At 38.1% G+C, this 25808-nt stretch overlaps 1 protein-coding gene and 1 long non-coding RNA gene across 3 annotated transcripts; one reads left to right on the forward strand and one right to left on the reverse strand.

Moving 5' to 3' along the window:
- Window positions 1-562: 562 nt before the first annotated feature.
- LOC129760611 (polyhomeotic-proximal chromatin protein-like) lies at window positions 563-21170 on the reverse strand. The gene is made up of 8 exons (XM_055758267.1): window positions 21166-21170; window positions 19698-20916; window positions 19219-19633; window positions 18584-19154; window positions 18365-18518; window positions 16984-18298; window positions 10305-11003; window positions 563-2235 (listed from the first exon to the last, which is right to left on the reverse strand). The coding sequence occupies exons 1-8, from the start codon at window positions 21168-21170 to the stop codon at window positions 1514-1516; spliced, it is 5100 nt and encodes a 1699-aa protein (XP_055614242.1). The 3' UTR covers window positions 563-1513.
- A 713-nt stretch (window positions 21171-21883) lies between these two features.
- LOC129760609 (uncharacterized) lies at window positions 21884-23199 on the forward strand. Of its 2 annotated transcripts, XR_008740372.1 has the most exons (4): window positions 21884-22027; window positions 22101-22402; window positions 22468-22795; window positions 22877-23199. It is a non-coding gene; the product is annotated as an uncharacterized LOC129760609 (long non-coding RNA). The 2 variants fall into 2 exon arrangements; XR_008740371.1 differs by having other exon boundaries at window positions 22101-22795.
- Window positions 23200-25808: the final 2609 nt, after the last annotated feature.

A 25808-nucleotide genomic window follows, 5' to 3' on the forward strand; every position in this document is an offset into this window, starting at 1 on the left:
TGAAATCGTCCAAATGTCCGCTTTCAGAGTTTTTTTTAATTGGGGTTCTGATTTATATAATCTTCGAAAAAAAAAATCTTATATTCAAACAGTCCTTATAAAACTGAAATTTTTGCAACAAATATAGCTTATTAAAGATGGTCAAAAAATAGGCACATATTTAAAAAAAAAACTGTAAAACGTCAATTTTCTGCAGTAAATGCAAATAAAAAACCACCCATATTGTGGCATCAGTAAAAAAGCAGAAATCAGCCAACCAACAGCAGAATTTCTTGCATCTAGGTTCTGAGGACCGATCAACATCAACAGAAATCAATAGAAAATGGAAACGCATTCGAAACGGACAAATCGACCCATCAATACACGCCTGTCCTCTGAATAAAAGAATGTCCTCTGAGTTTTCCTAAGTGACACCCTGTTGAGATTCTACATGGAGGATCCAAAAGATTTTGACTTTAATAGACAGTATGTATGTACAAGAAAAAATCGTCCCGATAAAGTATTTTCCGTATCTTTTCTCATAAAATAATCAACACCAGCGTTTTTATTTTCTATTTTTCAGTTTTATTTTCCTTCGGGTTACGTTTCCGAATCAGTTTGCTCTAACCACTACTGAATAGTAAAGTATTTCGTTTGCTGTTCACTTAAATGCTATCATAATTTTTTTCTGCTTATAGATCGAACGTACGCTAAGGATCTTAATTTAAGATTTTTCTCTTTTGTTGTGCACAGGCTTCCTTCTACCTTGCCGTTATGTGTTCCAAAAGTTGGAGATATCTGAACGAGTTTTCAATTTTTTTTTTTTAAATCACAACGTTTTCTATCTTTTCGGGGAGCAGACGAATTTTGGCAAAGTTATGTTTTTTCTTACTCTTCTCAGTTTACATCTGTCTTCATATATGATACTTTTCAATGTTCAAAAGAGAATTCTACACCAACTATTTAAACTGTTTGTTTTCAATGATAATGTTTTGTTTAGTAAAAGTAACTTTTGAAGCTACTACTGGATGAAGGAAAGAAATCTAATGTTTATTATATTTACAGACATATTTGCTTACAATCACTAGGTTTCGAGTGCAGTTTTAAACAAATCTTTTGTGCTAAATTAGAATAAATTAGTCGAATATGAGATGGTTTGAAATGTACAAGAAATATTCCTTATCGTTGAAATACATTTTAACGTTCAGCGAGATTGTATGAAAGAAATAAAAGTTATAGATATAACGTATAAACAATGGAGAAAACATATTTACAACTAGTACATTGTACAGTCTGATAGAAAACAGGAAACAATATCTTTAATATACAGTCTGTAGGGTTCGAATTGGAACCGATCTATTCTTAAAGTTCAATATCATATCGCAAGATAATCAGCGTTAAAGGAAAGTAGGGAACTTAAATCACATAGAAGGAAATTCAACTAATAGTCATTGGGATTTACACTTGTGTCTTAACAGCAGCTCCCGATTAGGATTCAGTAAAAAATAACTAATTTTTGAAATATGCCAGTAGCTTATGATTGGGGAACCTCGGACGGACTGACGGTGGCAATCATCGAATGGATCTTGGCAACGATTTTTAGTGCCGGTCCCAGCTTCATGCCCATGGCATTGACCAGGTGGTTTTCCTTGAGCAAAAGCAGTGCCTGACCGTCGATTTCCTGCATGGCAAATTCCTCAGCATAGTCGCTGCAGCCGGGCAGATTCTTGATGAAGTTGCACACATCGTCCACCGACCACTTCATGATGATCGGTTGATCTTCTCCTGCAGCGGCGGCTGCGGCTGCTGCAGCTGCAATGACCTGGGCCACCGGAGCCACAGTTCCAACCTCCATCGGAGTGCCGTGGACGGATTGCTGCTGCTGTTGATCCATCCCTTCAAGCCGTTCCATTTTGATATTGGACGGAGCCACGGGATTGATCATACCGGAAGTGGTCGTAACCGATGGATGTCCATTGCCGGTCGAAGCTCCATCCGGTAGACTGGTTCCGTTTTGTCCCGGTGCACCCGTTGCAGGATGATCGGTCGAGTTTTGCTTGGCCGCCCGGGCGCAATCCACGCTGCAGAATCGTTTCCGCTTCATCTTGCTCCGGAGTTCCGGTTTGCCACAGATCTCACAGTTTCCAGTCTCTTGCGTTCCGGCCGGACTGCTTCCGGTGAGGGATGACGGTTGCTGCTGTTGCTGGGCATTGTTGCCGGAGATGGGCGAGTTGGATTCGTTGGTGGCGCGTTTTTCTGTGAAAGGAAGGGAGGGAAAAAGAAAATTAGTAAGTTAATACAAGCAGCGAGTAAATTACAAAAACAGAGAAAAAACCGGAGTATTTTTTTTTATTTACGTTTCCACATTGTAAGATTAACGGAAAAGAAATCTAAAATCAAGATTTTTACCAAAACAAAATTTGAGAGGATAAAACGACCTCTTATCGAAAATCAAATCCCATTCAAAAACAAAATATAGGAACATAAATATTAAGAACTACGTGAGTTCTAAAATCAGAACTAAGAAAACTATCAGAACTTGAAAGTAAATCATTCATCATTTTCATAATAAATTAATTTATCATTCATAATCATTTATTTTCCATTGTTCGATTTCTCTACTCCTAACTATTTATTTTTGCTCTTTACTGTTTATTCTTGACTCTTTACTCGTTCATCTTTGCTCTTTACTCCTTACTGTTGACTCTTGATTCTTGATTCTAGACTCTAGACTCTAGACTCTAGACTCTAGACCTTAGAATCTAGACTCTAGACTCTAGACTCTAGACTCTAGACTCTTGACTTTTGACTCTTGACTCTTGACTCTTGACTCTTTACTCCTTACTCTTGACTCTTGATTCTTGACTCTAGACTCTAGACTCTTGACTCTTTACTCTTTACTCTTTACTCCTTACTCTTGACTCTTGATTCTTAACTCTAGTTTCTAGACTCTAGACTCTAGACTCTTGACTCTTGACTCTTTACTCTTTACTCTTGACTCTTGACTCTAGTTTCTAGACTCTAGACTCTTGACTCTTGATTCTTGACCCTTGACTCTTGAATCTTGACTCTTAACTCTTTACTCTTTACTCTTTACTCTTTAATCTTTATTCTTTACTCCTTACTCTTGACTCTTGACTCTTGGCTTTTGACTCTCGACTCTTAACTCTTTACTCTTTACTCCTTACTCCTTACTCCTTACTCTTGACTCTTGATTCTTAACTCTAGTTTCTAGACTCTAGACTCTAGACTCTTGACTCTTGACTCTTTACCAGAGGTGCAAAGAGATCCCTACATGTAGCATGCAGCGCACGACTTTTAGCCGATTCTAACAGACCGACGTCAGCCACGAAAGAATCGTCTTGCAAAGTTGCAGACTGATTCTTTCTCCCTTATGTGCAGAACGTCGAACGTGTCTGCAAGTAAAAGCCAACCGCGCGGTAAAATCCTTTGACTGCACGTTCCGAAAATTACAAACGATTCTCCGAAGTTAGGAACAGTTGCAAACTTGCAAGCCCGAAGATAAAATCCCTTGAGCCGAACAGAAAGAATCATTTCCGAAGATAGCTACAGTCTGCAAGTTGCTTGCATGCAGCGCGATGATGCGATGTACGTTTGCAAACTTGCAAGTTACAGGCAGAACCGTAGACCCGTTCTTGTACGGTTCGATTTGATCCATCCCAACCCAACCTAAAACCGAACCGAATCCATGGCATGGTGTAAGAAAATGATAGGCCGAGGTGCCGTCGACTATCCATTCAGTTGCCGTTCAGCCAGCGAAGCGGCATGCCGTACGACAAGAGCAAGGATATGTTGAAGTTGTTGTTGTTGGTGCCTTCGTGTTCGTTTCGTTTTCTTCTAAGACGGATTCGAAAGGAAGTGGTGCCCAAATTTTATTTGAATTTTCAATTATCATACCAGGGTGATTGATATAAATCATCAAAGCAAATACAAGCAAATTTGTTTTGATTATAACTTTGTCATTTTACAAGTTATTTATAAACACAAAGTTGTTAATTAAAACTGATCCAAACACTGTTGGAAAATCATCTATATTGTTTTATAACAGAGCTGCCTTAAAATTCTTTAAAGTTTCGTTCCGAAAAATTCAATCGATTCTCCAAAGGCAGGATCACTTGATTAGTAGGATCACAGATTAAATTGTGTGAATTTCAATTTTAGAATTCAGTTTCATTTGCTTAGACATGTATAAGAATCACGTCATCTTTACCAAGTTATCTACAGTTTTTACAGAAAGTTTTTACAGATCGGTACAAAACTCAATAGAAATTCAGTGCTTGCTCATCGTCATTCCAACCTTGAACTCAAAAACTTCACACACTGTTTGATTCGAATCTTCTGTCAAAGTTTTATAACTTGGTTTTAATTAATTTCGCGTCCTGAACTCGAATTTTTGGTCAGATTTTGTCTATCGCATCCAGTATTACTGATAAGGCTTTTAAAAATCAGTGCTATGATAAATCAATAACTGTCTATATATTATTTTTTACTTCTTTGCTGAAGACTGTAAAGCGTTTTAAGTTATACTTTGAAAAATATCTATAATTCATTTTGGTATAAAATTTCATCAGAATTTCGTCTCAACAGAAGGAAGAAAAAATTTCTTTTACTTCAAAGCCAAAATTACTTGCAGTCTTCGTAGAAACTTAAATTTTAAAAATCTTACTCAACGGTTGCTATTTATCTCAGATATTACGAAACTGCTTATAAAAAGCTGGACGTTTCACGGTTAAACATATCACGCTTTCGCCCATCAATCAGTCAATTGCATAATCTTCAAAATAAGAAGTATGGAAACTGAATAAATTATTGATTTATGTTTCAAAGTCAGCAACTTATGTACTTTTTATCAAAATAAATTGACTAAAGGATTAACATGAATGAACATTTTCATACAAATCGGAATTTTTTATTCAAGTTTTTTAAACTGTTTGCGTATCTTTCGTAACGAACTTTTGAAATCTGCCACTTTTAAGTTTAACTTCGCGAGAACTACTATGAAGAATTTTTGCAAAAGGCTTTGATAAGTATCTCAAATATCAAAATTTAAATAAAACAAGTCCAAAAAAGTAGATTTTCAAACAACTGCTGAATCACATATTTGAAAAACGCTGAATCACATTAAAAAAACGCTTTGATACGAAATATGAATTAATGGCATGAAATCAAATAACATCGCGTTTAAAGGTTGAAGTGACAGTGAGCACTTAGCTTATTTAATAGAACTATGAACGGTAATGTGTATCAACTCCATTTCATTTTACAACGGTGACCAAAAAAGGCACTCAGCTCGATCATTTTATGTTAACCTGATTTTCTTTGATTTTTCTTTTCAAGCTCCTTGAATTTGTGAATGTTGGCAACCCTGCTCTCAATACTGAATCTTTAATATGTGATTCTATTTTATCAAGTGATCCTATCCATGGAGAATGGATTGAATTTTTCGGGCCGCAGCTGTGTTATAAAACAATAAAGATGATTTTCCAACATTTTTAAGATAAGCTTTTATTAACACTTTTGTATTCATAAATAACTTGTAAGATGACAAAGTTATAATCAAAACAAACTAGTTTTTATTTGCTTTGATGATTTATCTTAAACACCCTAGAATGATCATTGAAAACTCAAATAAAATTTGGGCACCACTTCCTTTCGAATCCGTCTTAGAAGGAAACGAAACGAGCACGAAGGCACCAACAACAACAACAACTCCAACATGTCCTTACTTCTGTAGTACGGCGGCGCGCCGAGTGTTTTGCAGACAGCCATGTACATACGCTACACACGCACGCTTCGATGGCTGAACGGCAACTGAATTGATGGTCGGTGGCTGTGGCTCTTCGGCCTATCACTTTCTTTCTCCATGAACTCGGTTCGGTCGGTCCTAGGTTAGTGGAACGAATCCAACCGCACAAGAACGAGTCCACCGTCCTGTAACTTGTAAGTTGCAACTTGCAAATTTGCAAACGTACATCGCATCATCGCGCTGCATGCAAGCAACTTGCAGACTGTAGCTATCTTCGGAAATGATTCTTTCTGTTCGGCTCAAGGGATTTTATCTTCGGGCTTGCAAGTTTGAAATTTTCGTAACGTGCAGTCATCGCGACTTTTACTTGCAGACACGTTCGACGCTCTGCACGTAAGGGAAATAGAATCAGTCTGCAACTTTGCAAGATGATTTTTTCGGAGCTGACGTCGGGCTGTTAGAATCGGCACTGCATGTTTCATGATGGGATCTCTTTGCACCTCTGCTCTTTACTCTTTACTCTTGACTCTTGATTCTTGATTCTTGACTGTAGTTTCTAGACTCTAGACTCTTGACTCTTGACTCTCGACCCTTGACTCTTGACTCTGGACTCTTGACTCTTGAATCTTGACTCTTTACTCTTTACTCTTTACTCTTTACTCTTTATTCTTTACTCTTTACTCCTTACTCTTGACTCTTGACTCTTGACTCTTGGCTTTTGACTCTCGACTCTTAACTCTTTACTCTTTACTCTTTGCTCTTTACTATTTACTCCTTACTCTTGACTCTTGATTCTTGACTCTAGATTCTAGACTCTAGACTCTAGACTCTAGACTCTAGACTATAGACTCTAGACTCTAGATTCTAGACTCTAGACTCTAGACTCTAGACTCTAGACTCTAGACTCTAGACTCTTGACTCTTGACTTTAGACTCTTGACTCTAGACTCTAGACTCTAGACTCTAGACTCTAGACTCTAGACTCTAGACTCTAGACTCTAGACTCTAGACTCTAGACTCTAGACTCTAGACTCTAGACTCTAGACTCTAGACTCTAGACTCTAGACTCTAGACTCTAGACTCTAGACTCTAGACTCTAGACTCTAGACTCTAGACTCTAGACTCTAGACTCTAGACTCTAGACTCTAGACTCTAGACTCTAGACTCTAGACTCTAGACTCTAGACTCTAGACTCTAGACTCTAGACTCTAGACTCTAGACTCTAGACTCTAGACTCTAGACTCTAGACTCTAGACTCTTGACTCTTGACTCTTGACTCTTGACTCTTGACTCTTGACTCTTGACTCTTGACTCTTGACTCTTGACTCTTGACTCTTGACTCTTGACTCTTGACTCTTGACTCTTGACTCTTGACTCTTGACTCTTGACTCTTGACTCTTGACTCTTGACTCTTGACTCTTAACTCTTAACTCTTTACTATTTACTATTTACTGTTTAATCTTTACTTTTTGCTCCTTACTATATACTTTTTACGCTTTACTCTTCACTCACAAAGAATAAATCTTTACTATTTTCTCTCAACTTTTCCCCTTTTCTTGATTCTGGCAACTCGATTATTTTCTAATCTCGGGTCTGCACTTTCTTTTTCCCTTTTTTGGGGTTCCTTTCCTCAATTTTTATTATTATCCTTGATTCTCGATTCTCTTTTCTCTCGATGATCTTTAATTATCTATTCTCGATTCACTACTTCCATATTCTTTTCTCGATTTTCTAGTCTCGTTTCTCTGTTTTCGATTATCTGACCTCGAATCTCTGTTTTGGAGTATCTTATTTTATATTCTCAATTTTTTATGCTTACCGATCCTCTAATCTCAATTCTCTATTCCCGATTTTCTATTCCTAATTCTCTTTTCGTTGCTCTTTATTCCACATTCTTTATTTTGGATTCTCTTGACTCGTTTTTTTATTCCTAATTCTTTATATAGGATTCTCTCGGTTCGATTATATTCTCGACTAGCTTTTATATTCTGAATTACTTTTCCTAGATAAACTTTTCTTTATCCTGAATGCTTTATTTTAAATGGATTTTTTTATATGTTCTTTATTCTTAATTATTCGATCTGAATTCTCGATACTACACATTTTATTGATTTTTTCTTCATTTTTTTCATTACTTTCCTTAATTTATCCTGAAATCTGAATTTTAATTACGTGAATCTCAATTTTATATTCTTGATTCTAAATTCTAGATTTATGACGTTTGCTTCTGGATTTAGGATTGCCGTTTTCTAACTTTGTTTACTCGTTTCTCAATTCTAAAATACGGATTCCCAATTCTCAATTTCAAAGTTTCAACTTCCAATTAATAAATTTCAATTCAGATTTAAATAAACAATTTTCGAATCCTTCGCTACGAATTTACAAACGACAGCTGAGATATCTATTTGGAGATTCATTTAAATATCTGATTTCGATTATTTTAATTTTTAATCATTGATATCCAATTTGAATAAAAAATTCAGTATTTTTGATTGAAATTTTAAAACAATCAATTGCGGTTTTGAAAAGTGAACATCCAATTTTGAAAACGGTAAACCTTTTCCCAATAAAATTAAAAAATCAAAGAGAAAAAAATTCAAGATAAACTCTGTACAAAAAAAAATTATACTAGTAATTTTAAAGCTTTTTAACAGATTTTAACAGATCTTTAACAGAAATGTTTCTCAAAAAAATAAACATCGAAAACGAGAAATCGAGCGACAGAATTCCTTATACAAAATTTCCGAACAAACTTCACAAATAAGTGATCAATGGTAATCAAAACATAAAAAATCTTGAAAACATACAAAAATTCAGAAACAAAAATCTATATTAAGACAATCTCATTGCCCAAAGAAAAGTCCTAGAATCAAAAGTAAAAACCAATAATCGAGAGAAAAATTAAAATTAAAAGATATAATTCTATAATTTAAAATAAATTTAAACCATATTTTTTGGGATTTTTTGATTGTATAATCCACATGCTCTATGAAGTTTAGCTTATCATCGACTTGCACTCTTTCGATCACACATCTGCCAACTAGCAGACTTGGGCAATTCACAATTTTGCTGTTGCCTATGATCATCCAGTTTGTTATATCGAGATTAAGACATAATTTTCTTTGTTTCAGAAACTCAGTAATGTTTTCCAGATCAGCATTTGCCTCATGCATTATGAGTTCTAAATTATTACCAGTCCAATAAGACACTGAATCATCAGCAAACAGTTTCAGGTGACCGGGTTGTAGGCACATTTTCAAGTCGTTGATGTATAAAATAAATAGAATTGGCCCTAGGACTCTTCCATGAGGGACACCCAACTTATTTTCTTTGTAAAGAGAGTAAGACGAGCTAAACTTTGAAAAGGTTTAAAACCTTGCCACTAAATCCAGTTCTTGCTACCACATCCAACAGTTTCAGCCGATCAAACGTTTCAAAGTGTGTAGTTCCCATTTTCAACATTCTCTTTCCATTTTCGAAGTATCGAATTTACCGCTGTTTCCGTGGAATTTTGTTTCCTGAATCCAGATTGTTCCTCAATCAAAATATTTTCCGACTCAATGAACTGTAGCTATTGCTATTTGACTGCTAATTCTAGCACTTTTTCTTGTAGCTCTAACATGTTAATAGGTCTGAATAAGGTTGATTCACGTACATTGGGCTGTTTTGGTACAGGAACCACTGTTGAAAATTTCCATGTATTTGCAAACTAGTGTTTAGAATTTTTCAAAAATGGATTTGCAAGTATTGTTAAAGAGTCCTTGAAAACTCTTATTGATACATTGTCGATGCCCGCTGTAAATTTCAGGTTTTTTACTATTTCAAAAAAATCTTGAACAGTGACGCATTCGAAGGAGCTCCAGTCTCGATCATTGTAATCTATTTGTCCTAAGCTGATATTTGAACCTGCAGCTATACTATCATGAATTTGCATGACACTGTCTACGGAAAAATTGTTGAATTTTTCCGCAATTTCCAATTCGTTAGTAGTTTCAACACCATTAAAACGTACTGATTTAAATTTTACACCTCCTGGGTTGACTAAACGTTTAATAGTTTTTCATAAGAGTTTTCCGTCGTTTCTATTCTTGCCAAGTTCTTCTTGAACTGGTAGATTTTTGGCTTCTTTTATTTTCTGAGAGTATTCATTTCGCACAATGTTATACCTCAGCCAATTTCTCTCACATTTCTGGCGAAAAAACTGGCTGTACAGTTAATCTCTTCTTCTTTTCAACAGGCGATGGTTACTTTTGTAAAAATTTTACTAGTGATTTGTCTTTTTACACCTCGTTCATTTACTACTGTAATTCTTCAGTAATAAAACAAAACCTTTAACAGTTTCGTTGAAATCGTGGCATATTCCTGAACACAATCCCGACTCAAGAATCTGACAGAAGTCAATTTTGTTGTACCGACTCCAATCTTTCACAACTTGAAAACTTTCCAACTTAGCTATGGTCGTATAGATTTGTTGATATAATTTGTGGTGTTTTAACATCCCACAAGAGCTGAATGTTAACTCATTTCGATAGAATAAAATAGTAAACATAAATACTCACTCGGTGGCTCATCGCTCCCGTCCCAATCGGCACAGCGCTGCCAATGGACCGGAAACGGTTCGTCCGCTTCCATAATGACGAATCCCTCGATCACGTGCGTCAGCACGTTCGGCTTGATCATCGCCTTCGGTAGTCCACCCTTGTCGGTTCCGGTTTTCCCTTGCGGGGGCGGAAGTCCTCCTGGGGTGCTGGCCACCGTCGTGGTTGTCGTCGTCGAGGGGGGTGGTGGTAATCCATTGGGGACCGAGGAGGTGAGGGATGTTACCGATGAGTTATTGGCGTTGTTACTGGTGGCTGTTGTGATGGTGGTGGCCGCCGGAGAACTGCATTGGATGCTAGTTGGTAGGGATGATGGTGTGGTATTGGGGGACGTCGTTGTCGTCGTTAGCGATGCGTTGGTGGAGGTTGTCGTCGTTATCTGAGCCGTCGTTGTTGTGGTGGTGAGGGGTGGCGTCGTAGTGGTAGTGCTGACGGCACCGGCTGATGAATCTTCCGAGGATATCGGATGGGAGGCTGCTGTTGCAGCAGGTGTTGCCGCTTGTTGACTACTGGCTGTAGTTGGTGTCGTCGCCGATGAGGCCGGGATCGTTGAAGAAGCCTGTTGAGACGATGGGGAACTGGACGAAGTGTCCATCGGCGTTGGTCCGTTTAATTGCGCATCAGTTGCACTATCGGCCGAAGCTGGGGCTGCAGACAAATCTGAAAAAAGAGGAAACAAAACATTAGAACTAATCACATTTTCATCTACTTCAATCAGAACACAAGGCCTACTCTAAGCGCAGAGCTGAATCAACTTCGAACGTCATTGCCAAACTGCCAGTGAGAGTGATTGATCTCAAACTCAAAAAAAAAATTAGCGTCGGTCCAAAACGAAACGAACACGCTCGATTTTCATGGCGAGTCGCGCCTCAGTTGCGCATCCAAGCTTCTAAGCAGCAAGGTAGGTACTAAATTGCTGTTGCTGTTTGCATGAACTGTGACAAAGCAGACGCGCAAATTTAATTTCGCGAACTAAGACTGGCTTACAAATGGCACACATCTAAGCGACTGGCCATTTGCGCGAAGTACCTACAAAAAAACCTAGTCGGAGAGAACCGAAAAGCGCAATGATTCAGGATAAATTAGAGAACCCACTAGCACTGTGCGCAAATGTGCACTGAAGCGTGACCGGCTCAATCTCACCAGGCTGTTTCTGAGCGTCTCGCAAAATTTACCTAAATTGGATAGTTTCAATTAAACCTTAGGTTTGTTCAAGTCCGAAGCAGAATGTTGAGAGATCACCTTTCTTAAAAAATATTGAACTGACCTAGCAAAATTATTAGAATCGCACACTCTCCTGGATAGTCAAGTACTACGTACTAACAAGTACTAAAATCGAGAATAAATGGAGAGTAAACTGCCACAAGTGTTATTCCACGACAAACGAGTTGCGAATATAGACGATCGCGAAAAGCTGAAGAAGGCTCGGAAATTGATTGTAGTGTGGGGTGGTCCAAAAAAAGTCAGAACAACACAAATGAAGGTGGGTACTTCAGAAGGCGGTGTTAGTTGATGTGCGAATTTAAATATTCTTTTTCGCGTTTTTGGTTGCCGCTGCGATACCGTTAGGGACACTGACTCGTTTCGTTTCGTGTCCGAATTGTAAGGTAAACCAACTGACTAAGTCAATTCGTGTTTTTTTGTCGGAATAGGAAGGAGAGGAGACGCATGGTATCGCTTTGAAACTGTACCCATCAATCAATGATTCACCACACCATCTGTCACAAGGCGACACCTCAATAGCCTTTCAGCTGAAATGCAAAACCCCGAAAAACCGTTTGCTGGTTCGAATAACCGTCATCATTCATAAGTTTAGTGATAACAAGTAGGCTAGAAACGTGTGTCGGTCGTCGAGCCGGCGATGATGATATGACGTTCGCAAATTTGCACGTGAGTGGGAGCAACCGTTAAATCCAAACAACAAACATAAAAAAAGCACGGAATGGGAATAGGAAGGGAGGGGTTATAAATAACGGTTCATCCAGTTTATTTATTGTATGGTTATGTTTGCGGAATGGCCGATTTATTAGCTTATCTGATAAATGTTTGTGGGGCCGCTACCGATATCGTTCAATCGGTGTTTACATTTGTCAGCTGTTTTGTTCGATTACAGGAGAGTGAGACGAACTTTATGTGGTGTGCAACATTTCCAATTCAACGTTCCCGGGTAGACGTACGTACTTACATAAAACTTTGTCATTATCCGGTTCGAAGGACCAAATCATTTTAAGTCGTCTCCTCTGAACCGGGAGAAAGATCTGCTTACTTTGCATTGTTGGTGTTACAGAAATGCGTCACATAAAAATCCTTAGTCCAAGTTCTCTGTAGCGTTATAATTAAGTTATTGTGGTTGTTTAGTTTTTTAGTTTTTTAATTGAACCAAATTCGTATAGTTTTAGTTTAGAGTGTAAGATGTCAATCCAAAACCCGTGTAACCACGTAAACAAAAACACAGCAAGACAACAATTGTTACAAGTGCCAAACGAAATTCGTCGTTCCATTGCTGCACCAGACCTAGCAGTAGCAGATTTTGGAGGCTTCTGGAAGGTAGAACTATGGTGCGTGAGGAATGCTCGGCGTCAGCTAAACCCGGCTCATTGGATGCGGAAGGCTCCCGAGAAAGATCGGCAAACCAAAATAGAAGAAGACGACAAAAGAAAATATCACAATGCAAAAGGTGAGAGATATGATGAGATATCTATTATTTTGAACAAGTCGTGTCACGGTCATGATTTTGTAGAGCACAGTCGATGGCAGATTGCCTCCTGGATGTCAATTCATCGGACGTTCTTAACGACACATTTAGCTGAACCGACGACCCCAACTGGATGAGTTTTGTTTATTGTACTGGATTAGCTTATACTAAAGCTGTGACTGACGATCGACAGGGCCGTTGTTCGAGAGCTAAAGGCAATGTTGGCTCAGTCGGTCGGGCTAAGCCGGAAGCGGACAGCGGAGGTGCTCCGGGCAGTGGTGCGTGCCCGTGGAGCAGTGCAACCAGGCAGGGTTGCCAGACATTCCCGTGATATTCAGCTGTGGAAAACCTATGCCGTCCGATAGCTGTGATACTAATGTTTGTGTTTTTTGGATGATGTTGTGCGTTTGATGTATGGTAGGAAAATTGGGCCCGAGAGTAGAAATTATGTTAAGCTAGCTTAGGTTTTGAGAATGTCGTAAGAGTAAATTGTAATTATTGCTACAAAGTTTTGGGTTTTGAGTGTTTTTGTTTTGGGTAAAAGTTAGCCGTGCAGCACACACTGAAAGACAGTGGTGCTCAACTTGTTTCAAGTGGCTTAGTCATTACGGCACAAAACAGTAACGAATGGAAAATAAAATGTTGGAATTTTTTCAACGCCCCAATTCTCAAAAATAAACGAGTTCAGAGAAAAATGAGAGTGTGAATGTGTTAGCTTATCTTCTCTTCTTTTCGCCAAGTTTTTTTTGTGTTGTTTATGTGACCAGTTTTGCTCAAAATGCCGTCAAAACAAGAAGCGTCTCGCATGCGCGTTGTGCAGTTCTATGAACAGCACAAAACCCAGCAAACATTTTTGGAGCTATATTCTTATGCTCTTTTTATATGCGTTCTATTTACGTTATAGAATGATCGTATAAAAGTTGAAAACACAGCATTTACCTACCAAAGTGGAGGAAATATTCATACATAAATTTCATTTATTTCTAAAACGACGAAAACTACACCAATTCGGCGCTATCCGGCACCTTATTCGTACCTATTGGAAGCATGGAAGAGAGCGCAAGATATTGCTCTCATAGTATTTAAATCGTTGATAGCGACAATATTTTCCAGATCTCTCGTTGGTCAATATTACTCAATATCCATCTGATATTTAGTCATCTGGATGCACGGCTGGTTGCAGAGAGATCATGACGGTGGTTTTCTCGCTAGAAATTTACAAACATGGTGAACTTTCTATCACATCCGATTTCAACTGACTTCGGACGACAATTTATACGATCTTTTCACTATGCAGTTGGAATTAGTAGTCGATGATTCCTTTGGATTCAGCTACAGTATTTGAAAGATTCTTGTTTCGACATCAAACATAAGCTTCGTCGAACAGCCGATTATTCTCTGTATAGCTGTGTATTAGCTAAGCTTCGATGATCATGGGCCTTCACGACCGATGTCAACACGTGAAATAGCCGTTGACGAGTTTCGACCTTGAAGGTGCCCTGCACACGAAGCACAATCCTAGCATGCAAATTGGTTCTTGAAGGCAGAGCGTTTGTTCCAAGTACAATCAACCTGGTTATTGCACTTCTAATTCTCCCGAAAATGCGCCGCGTTGCTGGAGGCTAGAGGTAAAGACGGTTCGTTCTACGTTTCGAAGTTTCCAGTGAACAACTGGACAATCTGGACCTCTAAGGCTCACATTAACATATACCTATAACATTTCTTCGGAAAACATCCCTCGATACGTCAAATTCGAAGTGCTTGGAATAGCGGTTTAACGTTGTCATAACACCGATAAAAGCACTATTGGCTCCGTAGTTGTTCCATCGAATGGGAACATAAAGTTGAAGGTCCTGGTTTCTCAGTCCATGGAGTCTCACACCTCGAGGAATAGTTCCCAGTAGCGTAGGACAGTCGATTCGCGATGTCAGTAGATCGGTGACGAAAGAGGCTCCTGTTGCATTTCTTCGGGCTTGAAGAGTCTTGAATGTCTATGGTATAGTTTAGGTGTCTGAGGGCGTAACGCAAAAAGCGCCGCTGGATAGCCTCGAGCCGCTCGGTACCGTTCTGATAGTAGGGACAACAGACAACTGATGCGTATTTGAGGATGGATCGAACTATGCTGCAATACTGGCTCTTCAGGCAGTACACGTCTTTCAAGTCCTTGGCTACTCGAAATAAAAATTCGAGGCTTTTAGAAGCTTTATGGACGACGTAGTTCGTATGTGTTTTGAATTCCAGCTTACGGCCGAGTATTACGCCCAGATCATTGATGTTGTCCACCCGCGCATTGGACTCATCTGGCTCAAAGGCTGCCGTCTTCGTGAGAAACTGATGACTGCACATCAACTGCGGTTGAACTGGTTTTGCAGAAAATCAATGTCGCCCTGATTGTTTAAGTTGTAGAACAGTTTAAGATCATCAGCATAACAAAGTTTCGGGCCGTCGGAGAGCACACTGTTAAAATAGATTAAGAAGATAATCGGTCCAAGATGACTACCATGGGGCACAAGGGAGGATGCAGAGAACAGGCTGGAAAGAGTGTCTCCAGTGCGAACTGTCAAACTCTGCTGAAAAATTGGTATAAATGGCGTTAGTTTGAGACTTAGCAGCAAAACTTTCGTGAACATAAGAGGTGAAGATCAACAGGTTAGTTGTCGTGGAGCGTTTGGGCATAACTCCGAGCTGATCGATTCAAAAACTTTACTTACGGTACGAGAAAATCGGATCTATGACGACTAATTCAAATAGTTTAGAGGTTGCACATAAAGTGGAAATTCCTCTATAATTTTTGAAATCTCTTCGATCCCCCTTTATAAAGACCGGAAACATGTGAGCTTCTTTCCACAGTGAAGGGTAAGTGGCTCTATCAAGAGAAGCTTGAAAGATGAGTCTCACAGGAGTCAGTAAACAGGCATTAATCGTTTTAGATAGGTAGATGGTATACCGATTTTGTACCTTCAAAGCTAAAGGGAATTAGCTGAGTTCGTGGAGATCCCATTTGTTCTAATTGAAGAATCGTGCGAAGGAATAAACAATTCAGACATAGGGTCCTATTACATAAGACGAGTCACGAGTCATTTTACTCGAGTGATCCATTTTGGTATTACAGTAGTCGAGTCGAGAAAAATTTCAGCCGAGAAGCTCGACTTAATCGACTGCTTGAAGGTTGGTGACTCAGCTGTTTCACTCGACTACACGCTCTTTTATTTTAACTCAAAATTAAGTACGATCGAGGTTCAAAACATAGTTCGATTATATGAACTTAAAGTTAAGTACCCTTTTTCCTCCTTGCGATGGTTGAAAATGGTGTTCGAACTGCGAACTCAAAATTGATCCTTTTTTTCCCTTCGGCGAGGGAGCAAAGCTGAGTTCGACTTTATGAACTAAAAATTGAACTCTCTTTGTTGGACTGAAAACACTTAGCGAGTTCAGTTCGAACCAGAACAGCAATGGAATACCCGTATTCAGACGGAGTATAAAGGTAGAAATGTAGAAGTAAAATTAATTTCACAATTAATTTTGAGTTTAAAAAAAAGAGCGTGTACCGTAATACGACATTTAGCTCGACTCGACAGTGACTGGAGTCGAGTCGAGTTACTCGACTCGTTTTATGTAATAGGGCCCATAATCAAATCCTTATAAAAGTTTTCGACCGTGAACTTCATGCAATTCAAATCGAAGTAAGAAAGCACTATCTCACAGGTAACAGATTGAATCTAGAAAAGCTGAACTAGGGTGATTAAGTCAAGTAAGGAGAAGCCAGTGTTCCCAAAGATTGGGCAAAGATTGAAAACAATCAAATAAAGAGGAATTAGTAGAAAAATCTACGCACTGGACAGTTTCAACACAATCATCGAGGATGACTTGCTAGGTTGAGCGCAAGATCTTTGCTTCTAACCCAAAAAACTATCAAATAACTAACAAAATATAAACGAAACTCACCCTTCATACTGCTATCCAGTCCTTCCTTGGCGGTGGTATCGGCACTAACTCCAGCCGGTGCCTTGGTCGGAGTCGAGTGACCAAACGATTTACTGAGCTGATCAGCAGTCGTCGAAGACTGCGGAGTCGTCGTTCCCGAATTAGCCATACTAACCGGGGTACCAGGTCCACTATGGGTCGGGGTCATCGGTGTTTTCGACTGTTGGTGTTGGGACATGGTCGAAACTGCTAGTGGAGAAGCGGCACCGGCTACCGGGGATCCCATATTGGCGGTAGCGGCTGCTACGGCAGCAGCGTTAGCAGTGTTCATACTTTCTAACATCTGTTGATGTTGGAGCTGCTTCTGGGGGGTTGAGAGGTGCTGTAGTTGCAGCATGGCAACGCTGGCAGCTTTGAGGTCGGCACTTTCCTTGGCGGAGGTTGCCGAGGTTGGTGTTAGAGAACCGACCATGGTTGAGACAACCGGGGAGGATGTGAAGGATACGGAGGTGGTGGTGGCAGCGGTTGAGGAAACTGGAGTGGCAGTCACGGAGTTGACCATCATGGCGGCTGCTGAGAGCGGAGTAGCCGAGAGGGAAGTCATGGCTACTATGGAGTTTTGGACGTGTTGCTGTTGCTGCTGTTGATGCTGCTGCATGGACGTCGGGATTGTCGATACTAGGATTTGGGACGTCTGATGCTGCGCTCCAGGTGGCAAGTTCTGATTTTGGTTGCCGGGTTGAAGTTGACCTGACTGACCAGTTTGGTTCATCGGAGAGATCGTGGTTCCATTGCTGGAGACGACCAGTGGAGCAGAAGTCATACCGGCGATCGAGACGACTGGGAGTATCGTACGCTCGATTTGGAGAGTCTGGGAGGATGCTACACTGGTTCTGTCAACACTTTGCGGTAGCTGGTTAGCGATTATCATCTGAGTGGTTCCCTTTTGCTGTTGTTGTTGCTGTTGCTGCTGCTGGTGATGTTGCTGCTGTTGTTGCAGTATCGACTCGGCAGAAGTAACGTTGATCATCGAGATACCGGTCTGATTAGGTTGACCTGGCTGCTGAAAGACGAACTGTTGCAGTATGTTGCCCTGTTGGGTTCCGGTGGCAGTAGCTTGAACAAGCTGAGCTGTTTGGACTGTGGTAGCATTGCCGGGTCCTGTACCGGCAACTGTTTGAGCTGCTACCAGCTGGTTGCCTGCCTGAGCTTGGGAGTTTTGTTGAAGGAACTGCTGCTGCAGGCTGTGGATCTGCTGTTGCTGAGTTTGCTGCTGCTGGTGTTGGTTTTGCTGTTGCTGTTGTTGCTGCTGGAACTGTTGCAGCTGCTGAAGAGTCTGTAAGAAGGATAAATCAAGGTATTAGAGCGTTTTGGGATTGCGGAAGAACACAGTAAAAACTACCTGCTGTTGCAAAAGAGCCTGTTGCTGTTGCTGCTGTATATTTTTGATGTGTTGTTGAAGCTGAAGCTGCTGTTGCTTATCGTTGGTAGCCATGGATTGGATGTTCAATACCGGTGACGAATTGATCTGTCCACCGGCATTCATGAGAACCATTCTGAAAAAAAATAAAAAATGTTTTGTAAGTATTTCATTGATTGTCTAAACAGAAATTGAACTCACTTTCCACCGGCAGTAGTAGCCACAACCTGCTGCATTTGCTGCGGCTGAGCTTGCTGGGGTTGTTGCTGGATCATTTTGTTGACCTGTGCTGCAACCGTAGTTGCCGTGGTACTCAGTTCGGTAGTTTTAATCTGAACTGGAGCCGTAGGGCGTACAGGTTGCTGTTTGGTGCGCATTTTGCCTCCCTTGGCCAGGAGATTTTGCTGAGCCTGAACAGTAGTTTGCGTTGAAGCCGATGGACGGATTGGGGAGGCACCTTGCGGCAGGATTTGTGGCCGTGGTATTTGTTTCGGGGCAAGGTGGCTGGCAGTTTTTTGTTGAATCGTAGTTGGAGTGCCTTGTTGTTGGGGTTGAGTAACCGTGGTGATGGAATTTGTCTGATTTTGTTGCTGGTTTGGATTGTTTTGTTGTTGATTGATCTGTTGGTTGGGTTGATTTTGTTGATTCTGTTGGTTTTGAGCCTGCTGTTGCTGCTGCTGCTGTTGTTGTTGTTGTTGTTGTTGCTGCTGCTGTTGCTGTTGTTGCGTTTGCTGCGGCTGTTGAGGGATGGTGCATGGCAGTGTGAGAGTTTCTGAAAAAAAAAACAAATAATTAGGAATACGTGTATTTGAGGAAGAAAGAAAGGTTGAGCTTACGATTATGTTGTGCCGCAGCCTGTTGGATGGTCTGCTGCGGATTCTGCTGGATAAACATATTACTGCTTCCATCTGGTCCAGTTCCTCGGAAGATGATTGGGTTAGCTGCCAAAAACTGCGGCTGCAGTCCGTTAGCCGTCCAAATCTGTCCCATTCCCTGAATTTGCCAGGGTGCGGTGAACTGCATCTGCTGGGCACCCTGTTGCTGCAGAGGACTCAACAACTGAGCCGTTGGCATAGTTCCTTGAGAAACTTGAACGCATTGCTGTCCGGCTTGCTGCTGGGTCAGAGTAGCTACGCTTTGTTGCTGTCCGGCAGCCGAAATGCTAGTCGTTCCAATCTTCTGAACTTGAACCTTCTGACCGGCACCGGCAGCTGCAGCTGCAGCCGCAACTGTCAACTGTTTTTGGACATCCTGAAGACAGAGAAAAAACATGTTTTAGAAACGACAAAATTTTATTAAGAGTTTTTAAACTTACCGGACTGAAGAGCAACGTTTGCGGCTGACTCGTAGGTAAAGCGTAGGCTCCGCTAAAGTTTCCGGTTCCGGTCGCTCCAATGACTTGTTTACCGGGAGCAGCGGCCAACATCTGAGGCGTTCCCTGGAACGGTTTCGAAGCCGCTATCAGCTGAATCTGCTGCTGCCCACCAATTCCCGGATGCAGCAACAGTTGCTGAGAACCGTACAGCTGCTGTAGATACTGGTTCTGGATGGGTTGCTGCAGAACCTGAACCCGACCGTGCTGCCAGTCCGTAGACAGCTGCTGACCGGTGGCCATGGCTTGCTGTTGTTGCTGCTGCTGCTGTTGTTGCTGATCCATACCGCCGCTGGCATTGGACTGCTGCTGCTGAGGAGGATTGTACTCCTGCTTCACCTGGATAGTGGCCGCTCCGGCAGTGAAAGCCTGTTGGAACTGCTGAAACTGTTGGAACTGTTGCAACTGTTCCTGGGACAGCTGCAGGGGCACCGACGTCTGTTGGGCCACCTGCGCTGGGCTCTGTGACTTCTCCAGGTTGCTGGGGGTAGGGAGGTCGTACTTCTCGTCGAAAGTGATGCCCGCCTTCTGGGCTAGTGTTTCCAGACACTTGAGGGGTCGTTCGCCCGAATGAGACTGCTGACCAGCTGTTGTAACTGTAGTACTGGTGTTACTACTCGAACTTGATGCCGATGCAGCACTTGATACCGGAAATGGTCGAATCGATCGCAGGTGAGAAACGGTCGATGGACTGCCGGCTGTTCCGGTTGTACCGGTGGTGTGTGGCGATAGCTGAGTCGGGGCTGTGGAGGCTGCTGCCGGCGATTGGGCTCCGGTTTTGATGAACCTGGCGCCGCCTTGTTGTGCTTCCGGTTGTTGGTTACGGAGAAGTTCGATTTTCACGACCGAAGATTGCTTCTGTTGGATGTTGGAGTTGTCTCGCAACGGGTGGTGCTGGCCTAGCAGCTGCTGTTGCTGTTGGTGTTGCGGATGTTGGTGGTGCTGCTGTTGCTGCGACTGTTGCTGACGCTGTGGGCTTCCTTGCAGAAGTTGTTGTTGCTGCTGCTGGTGGATAGCCTGACGTGGGATGCTGTTATTGTTGTTGTTCTGGAGTTTTTCCTCTTCTTGCTTCTGCAGATTGTTATAGTGCTCCGATCTGAAAATAGAATTTAAAAATATATAAATTATTATAATGAATTTTATTAAGCAAAACAATCTTGATCTTTAAGAGTTTGGTTGAAATTAAAAATAAAACATAGACTTTTTAATGGAGACTCTGTGTGTGTCAACAAGAATAACTCCTGCTAGTAGAGAAAGCCGAAAAGTTCTTTTAAAAACTAATTGAAACTTCTGAAAGGGACTTCAAATTGAAATTCTGCCTTTAAAAATAACTATAAAGATTGAGAATTCTGCTGAATATAAATGTCCAAGGATTCGAATCGATTTCGTGATTCTGAGATCAATGGCATACCGCATTGAGATTTCTGCTAATCGAAAAAAACTATGAATTGAGACTTCCGCCAACAGAAATTAAAAAAAACCCAACAGTGTTGCTAATAGTAAACACAACTCAAAGAAATTTTTTTCTGAAACAAGATACAGAAGCATCGATAGAGACTAATTAAATAATTGAAATATCTTTTGATGATAACTGACAATGATGATAAGTGAACAGAGACTTCACCGAATAATCAAAGCACAAACCATTAAGAATGCTGTGAAAAACAGCAGAGAGCGTGATTTGAATCTTATGTGAATTTTAAAAAATAGGCTTGTTTTTTGTTTTTTTTTATTTTATTTTTTTCATTATTTGTGGTTTTTCTTTTATTTTTTTTTTATTTTCATTATTTTTTGTTTTTTTTTTCATTTCTTTTGCATTTTTATATTAGGCTGGAACAAATATCGATTTCTTCTTTTGTCACCCCCCCCCTCCCCCCCCCCCCCCCCTTCTAATAAAGTTTGAAGTATATTACACGCTCGTTTTTTTATAACCATTTTCGAGTTTTTTTGAACCATTTAATGGTTTTTTATTGAAAACGTCAAAAATTGTTATTTTTTAACCAGAATGAATTGTTAAATTTCAAGCATATTCAAAGTTTGACTGGAAACCCAAAATAATGGTTTAAATTTCAATTATACTTGAAAAAACTTTCATTCCGCCATTTTTTTTTCGTTCAGGTCCAGAGCTACGCTGTTCTGCGCCGCGGAGATCGAGAGATTAGTGGGGAAAATCAGATAAACTGCAGCGGAAAAATGTACCGAAAACCCCAACCAGTTGGACAAGCAGTATCCGGACATGTTCTCAAATTTGAAAAAGGAAAACTGGAGAAAAGGTAAGTATTTATGGGCAGGATGTTTGAACAATTAGAAAGCGGACTATAGTTTACTTTTTTTTCTATTTTCTAGGTATTGTGAAAACATAAATTGATGAGATTTCATCTTCCGGAGTTAAAGTGGAACGATGGAGTGGTGAAAGATCCGGACAATAGTGGATTGAAATTGATTCTAATATTATTCCGAATCCCGGATTGACTGCAGTAGCACTCAAGATGCTTTTTAGAATAATTCAAAGCAGGGCAAGTCACAGTCCTCCAAGGGAACCGGATTGAACATTTTTCCGGCCGGCCTTTTATTATGCGCCAATGTTCCGAGGCGCCGAGTGCAAGGTTTAACATCGAGACAGGATTATCAGCTCCAGCGGAACAAACGTGAGTATCAACATGAAGAGAGTTAATTCCAGATCCAGATAACACGAACTTCAAATCTGTTTCAGGATGTGCAAGGTACTATACTATCGATAGCAGCAAAATAGACAAACGTAGACGGATTATTCAATAAGGGTCGTTATGCTCCTCCGCAGGAATATGACCCAGTTGCACCGAAAATTGTGTTGAACTCAGTATTTGGTACACAGCTCAGGGAAGATAAAAGTGTGCCCTCTGGTCTACACGATGTGTCGTTCTCAAGAAATCAAACAAAAATCTTTGCCAACCAGTAGGCCAACACCCACTTACAACCGAACAACTCGGATATGCAAGGAAGAAACTTTGAAGAATCTGAAAAACAAACGGAGCCAAGATTAGTTTGAAAAATTGATAATCGTGAGTATTGTGTCCTCAGGTTATTTGTCAGTAAATTAATTGTTTGTTTTAAAATGTTCATTTGGTTCTTCTTTTTTTTAGATTACGCGTTTCGATATGATCAAAGCTGTGGGAAACATCAACTTTAATTGTCTGGATATTCTGGCAACGAATTGAAGTCAGTTTTAAAAATTATTAGACGTTTCTGTTGATAGTTAGTGGCATTTTGCAGCTCATTTGAAACTGGCCAACATGGAGCATTTTTTATTTTATTTGAATTAATGTCAAAAGATGAGAATAAATTCGTTGTCGCCCACAGCGGTTCCCGTTTAAGCAAGTAGTGAGATTTTCCTGCAGGTAGAGCCTAGAGCATCACGTAATAGCTCATTCGAATTTGTAAACATCAATGAAAAAAAAAATGGCTCAAAAATGTAACTTTTTAACTGTTATTGTTATTCTAGATTAAGTTTTTGAAATAAAACAACAATGGAAATTAATGATTGTAATATATTTCAAAATATCAAATTTATTCCGTAAATCTTCCTAATAATTCTCAGAAGAAAGAATTTCAGTCCCTTTTTTAATAAAAAAACGGTTGTTTTCAACCATTATTCATATTTGGAAAACGTTTGAAAAATAACCATAATCCAAGTTCTCTTCAAAATCTCATTTTATGAGTTTTTGCTGAAAACTCATAAAACGACTTAACCCACTAAACTTCGATTATGGTTATTTTTCAAGCATAAATGGTTCAACATGGCCCAGCGTGTATGTAAATTTTGCAAGAAAATTCCAATATCTGAAAGATAATAAGACCAAAAAACAAAATTAAGAAGATGGAAGTTATTTCCCCTTTTTGTTTTCTTGATTTGATTGAATTATTCGATAAAAACTTACTTTTATGGATTGTGTGAAACGATATAGTATGCAATTTTGTTGCATACAAGCTTCCGTGCAATTTATTCCAATATATTTTTTTTTCGTTGTTTTTAATTTTTTTGTTGTTTTTTTTTATTTCTTAACATTCTTTTTTGCTTTTATTTTTTATTATATTTTTGTTTTTAAAACCTTGTTTTCATTAATTTTTGTTTTGTTTAAATTTTTGTTTTTGTAGTTTTTGATATTTTTTGTCTTTTCTCAATATTTTTTGTTTATCTATATTTTTCTATTTTCTCATTAATTAATTTTTTATGTTGTTCTTTTTTGTTCTTATTTAATTTTTTTATCTTCGTTCATTTTTTGGAATTTTTTAATTTACTGTTTCCTTTTTTTCTTTGGTTTCCATTTTTATTATTATTTTTCATCTTTCATTTGTTTTTTTTTCATTTGTTTTTTTTTCAATTTTTTTTCATATCTTTTTTTTTATTTTTTTTTCATATCTTTATTTTATTTTTTTTCATTCGTTTTTTTTATTTTTTTTTTCAATTGATTTTTTTTAATTTTTTTTCATTTGTTTTTTTTGTATTTTTTATCATTGGTTTTTCTTTTATTTTTTTTCATTTGTTTTTTTTTCATTTGTATTTTTTTTCCTTTGTTTTTTTTATTTTTTTCATTTTTTTTTAAATTTTTTTGCATTCGTTTTTTTTATTTTTTTTTCATTTGTTTTTTTTTATTTTTTTTTTTCATTTGTTTTTTTTTTATTTTTTTTCATTTCTTTTTTTTTATTTTTTTTTTCATTTGTTTTTTTTTTAATTTTTTTTTTCATTTGTTTTTTTTTATTTGTTTTTTTTACTTTTTTTCATTTGTTTTTTTTTTATTTTTTTTATTTTTTTTTTTGTTTATTCAATTTTTGTCCTATGTTGGCTTTCTTTTTTTCTATTTCGTCTTTTTTCTTCTTATTTGTTTTTTTTCAATTTTATCTTTTTTTTTCAATATTCAGCATAATTTTTGTATTTTTTCATTTTTTCCTTAATTTCTTTTTGTTTTTTTTTATTGTGTTGAGTAATTTTCTGTTTTTTTTAAATTTTTTTTTCTTTCCTTTTTTTATTTTTTTTTCTATCCTTTTATAATTTTTTTCTTTCCTTTTTTTATTTTTTTTAGATATTTTATTGATTTGCTTTTTTAAAATTATTTTTATTTCTCAATTTAAATGTTCGTTGTTTTTTGTTAATTTTTTTTAAATCTGTCTTTTCTCAAATTTTAAGGTAATCTTGTTCTTTTTCTGTTTTTTCGATAATTTTATGTTTTTTTCGTTGTTTTTTAATTTTTTTGAATTTTCTTTGTGTTTTTCTTTTTTTCGGTTTTTAATTGTGTTTGTTTTTTTTCTACTATTTGTTAATTCTATATTTTTTTTACAATTTTTTTCTTCTTATTTTTTTCTATTTTTGTTTCCTTCTTATTTATTTTTATTTCTATTTGATCTGTTTTATTTATTTGTTGATTATTCAACATAATTTTTGTTTTTTTTCATTTTGTTGCGTCATTTTTGTTTAGCTATTTTAGTTTATTGTATTCTGAAGAATAATTAACCGATATTTATGTTTTTTAAATTTTTAGATATAAGTTTTTTAAATTTTCTCCATTTTTTATTTTTGTTTAATTTTTTTATTATTTTGATTTTTTTTGTTCTTAAATTTTTGTTTTTGGTTTTTTTTCTTTTTTTTGTTGTTGGATTGTTTTTTTTTTTTGCTTAATTTTGTTATGTCTCAAGTTTTATGTTGATCAATTTGTTTCCTTTTTGATTCTTTATTTTTATCTTTTTTTTTATTTTTACCATTTTTGATATTTTTTTTTCTATTCTGTATTTTTTCAATATTTAATTTTCTTCTTTTTCTATTTTTCTCCTTTTTTCAATAATTTTCCATTTGTCTTCTTTATTTTAATCTTTTTTTTTGGTTTTTTCCGTTTTTTGTTTTTTTTTTTATTTTTTTTTTAATTCTGTATTTTTTCTATTTTTTGTTTTCTTTTTTTTCTATTCAAGTTTTTTTTCAATTGTTTGCTTTTTTTCTTATTATTTTCTGTGTTTCTATATAGTTTTAATTTTCTCTTTTCCGATCCCTTCGTTTTTATTTAATTATTCAACATTGTATTCTTT

The sequence above is a fragment of the Uranotaenia lowii genome, unplaced genomic scaffold (genome assembly GCF_029784155.1).
Source record: "Uranotaenia lowii strain MFRU-FL unplaced genomic scaffold, ASM2978415v1 HiC_scaffold_68, whole genome shotgun sequence".
Lineage (NCBI taxonomy): Eukaryota > Metazoa > Arthropoda > Insecta > Diptera > Culicidae > Uranotaenia > Uranotaenia lowii.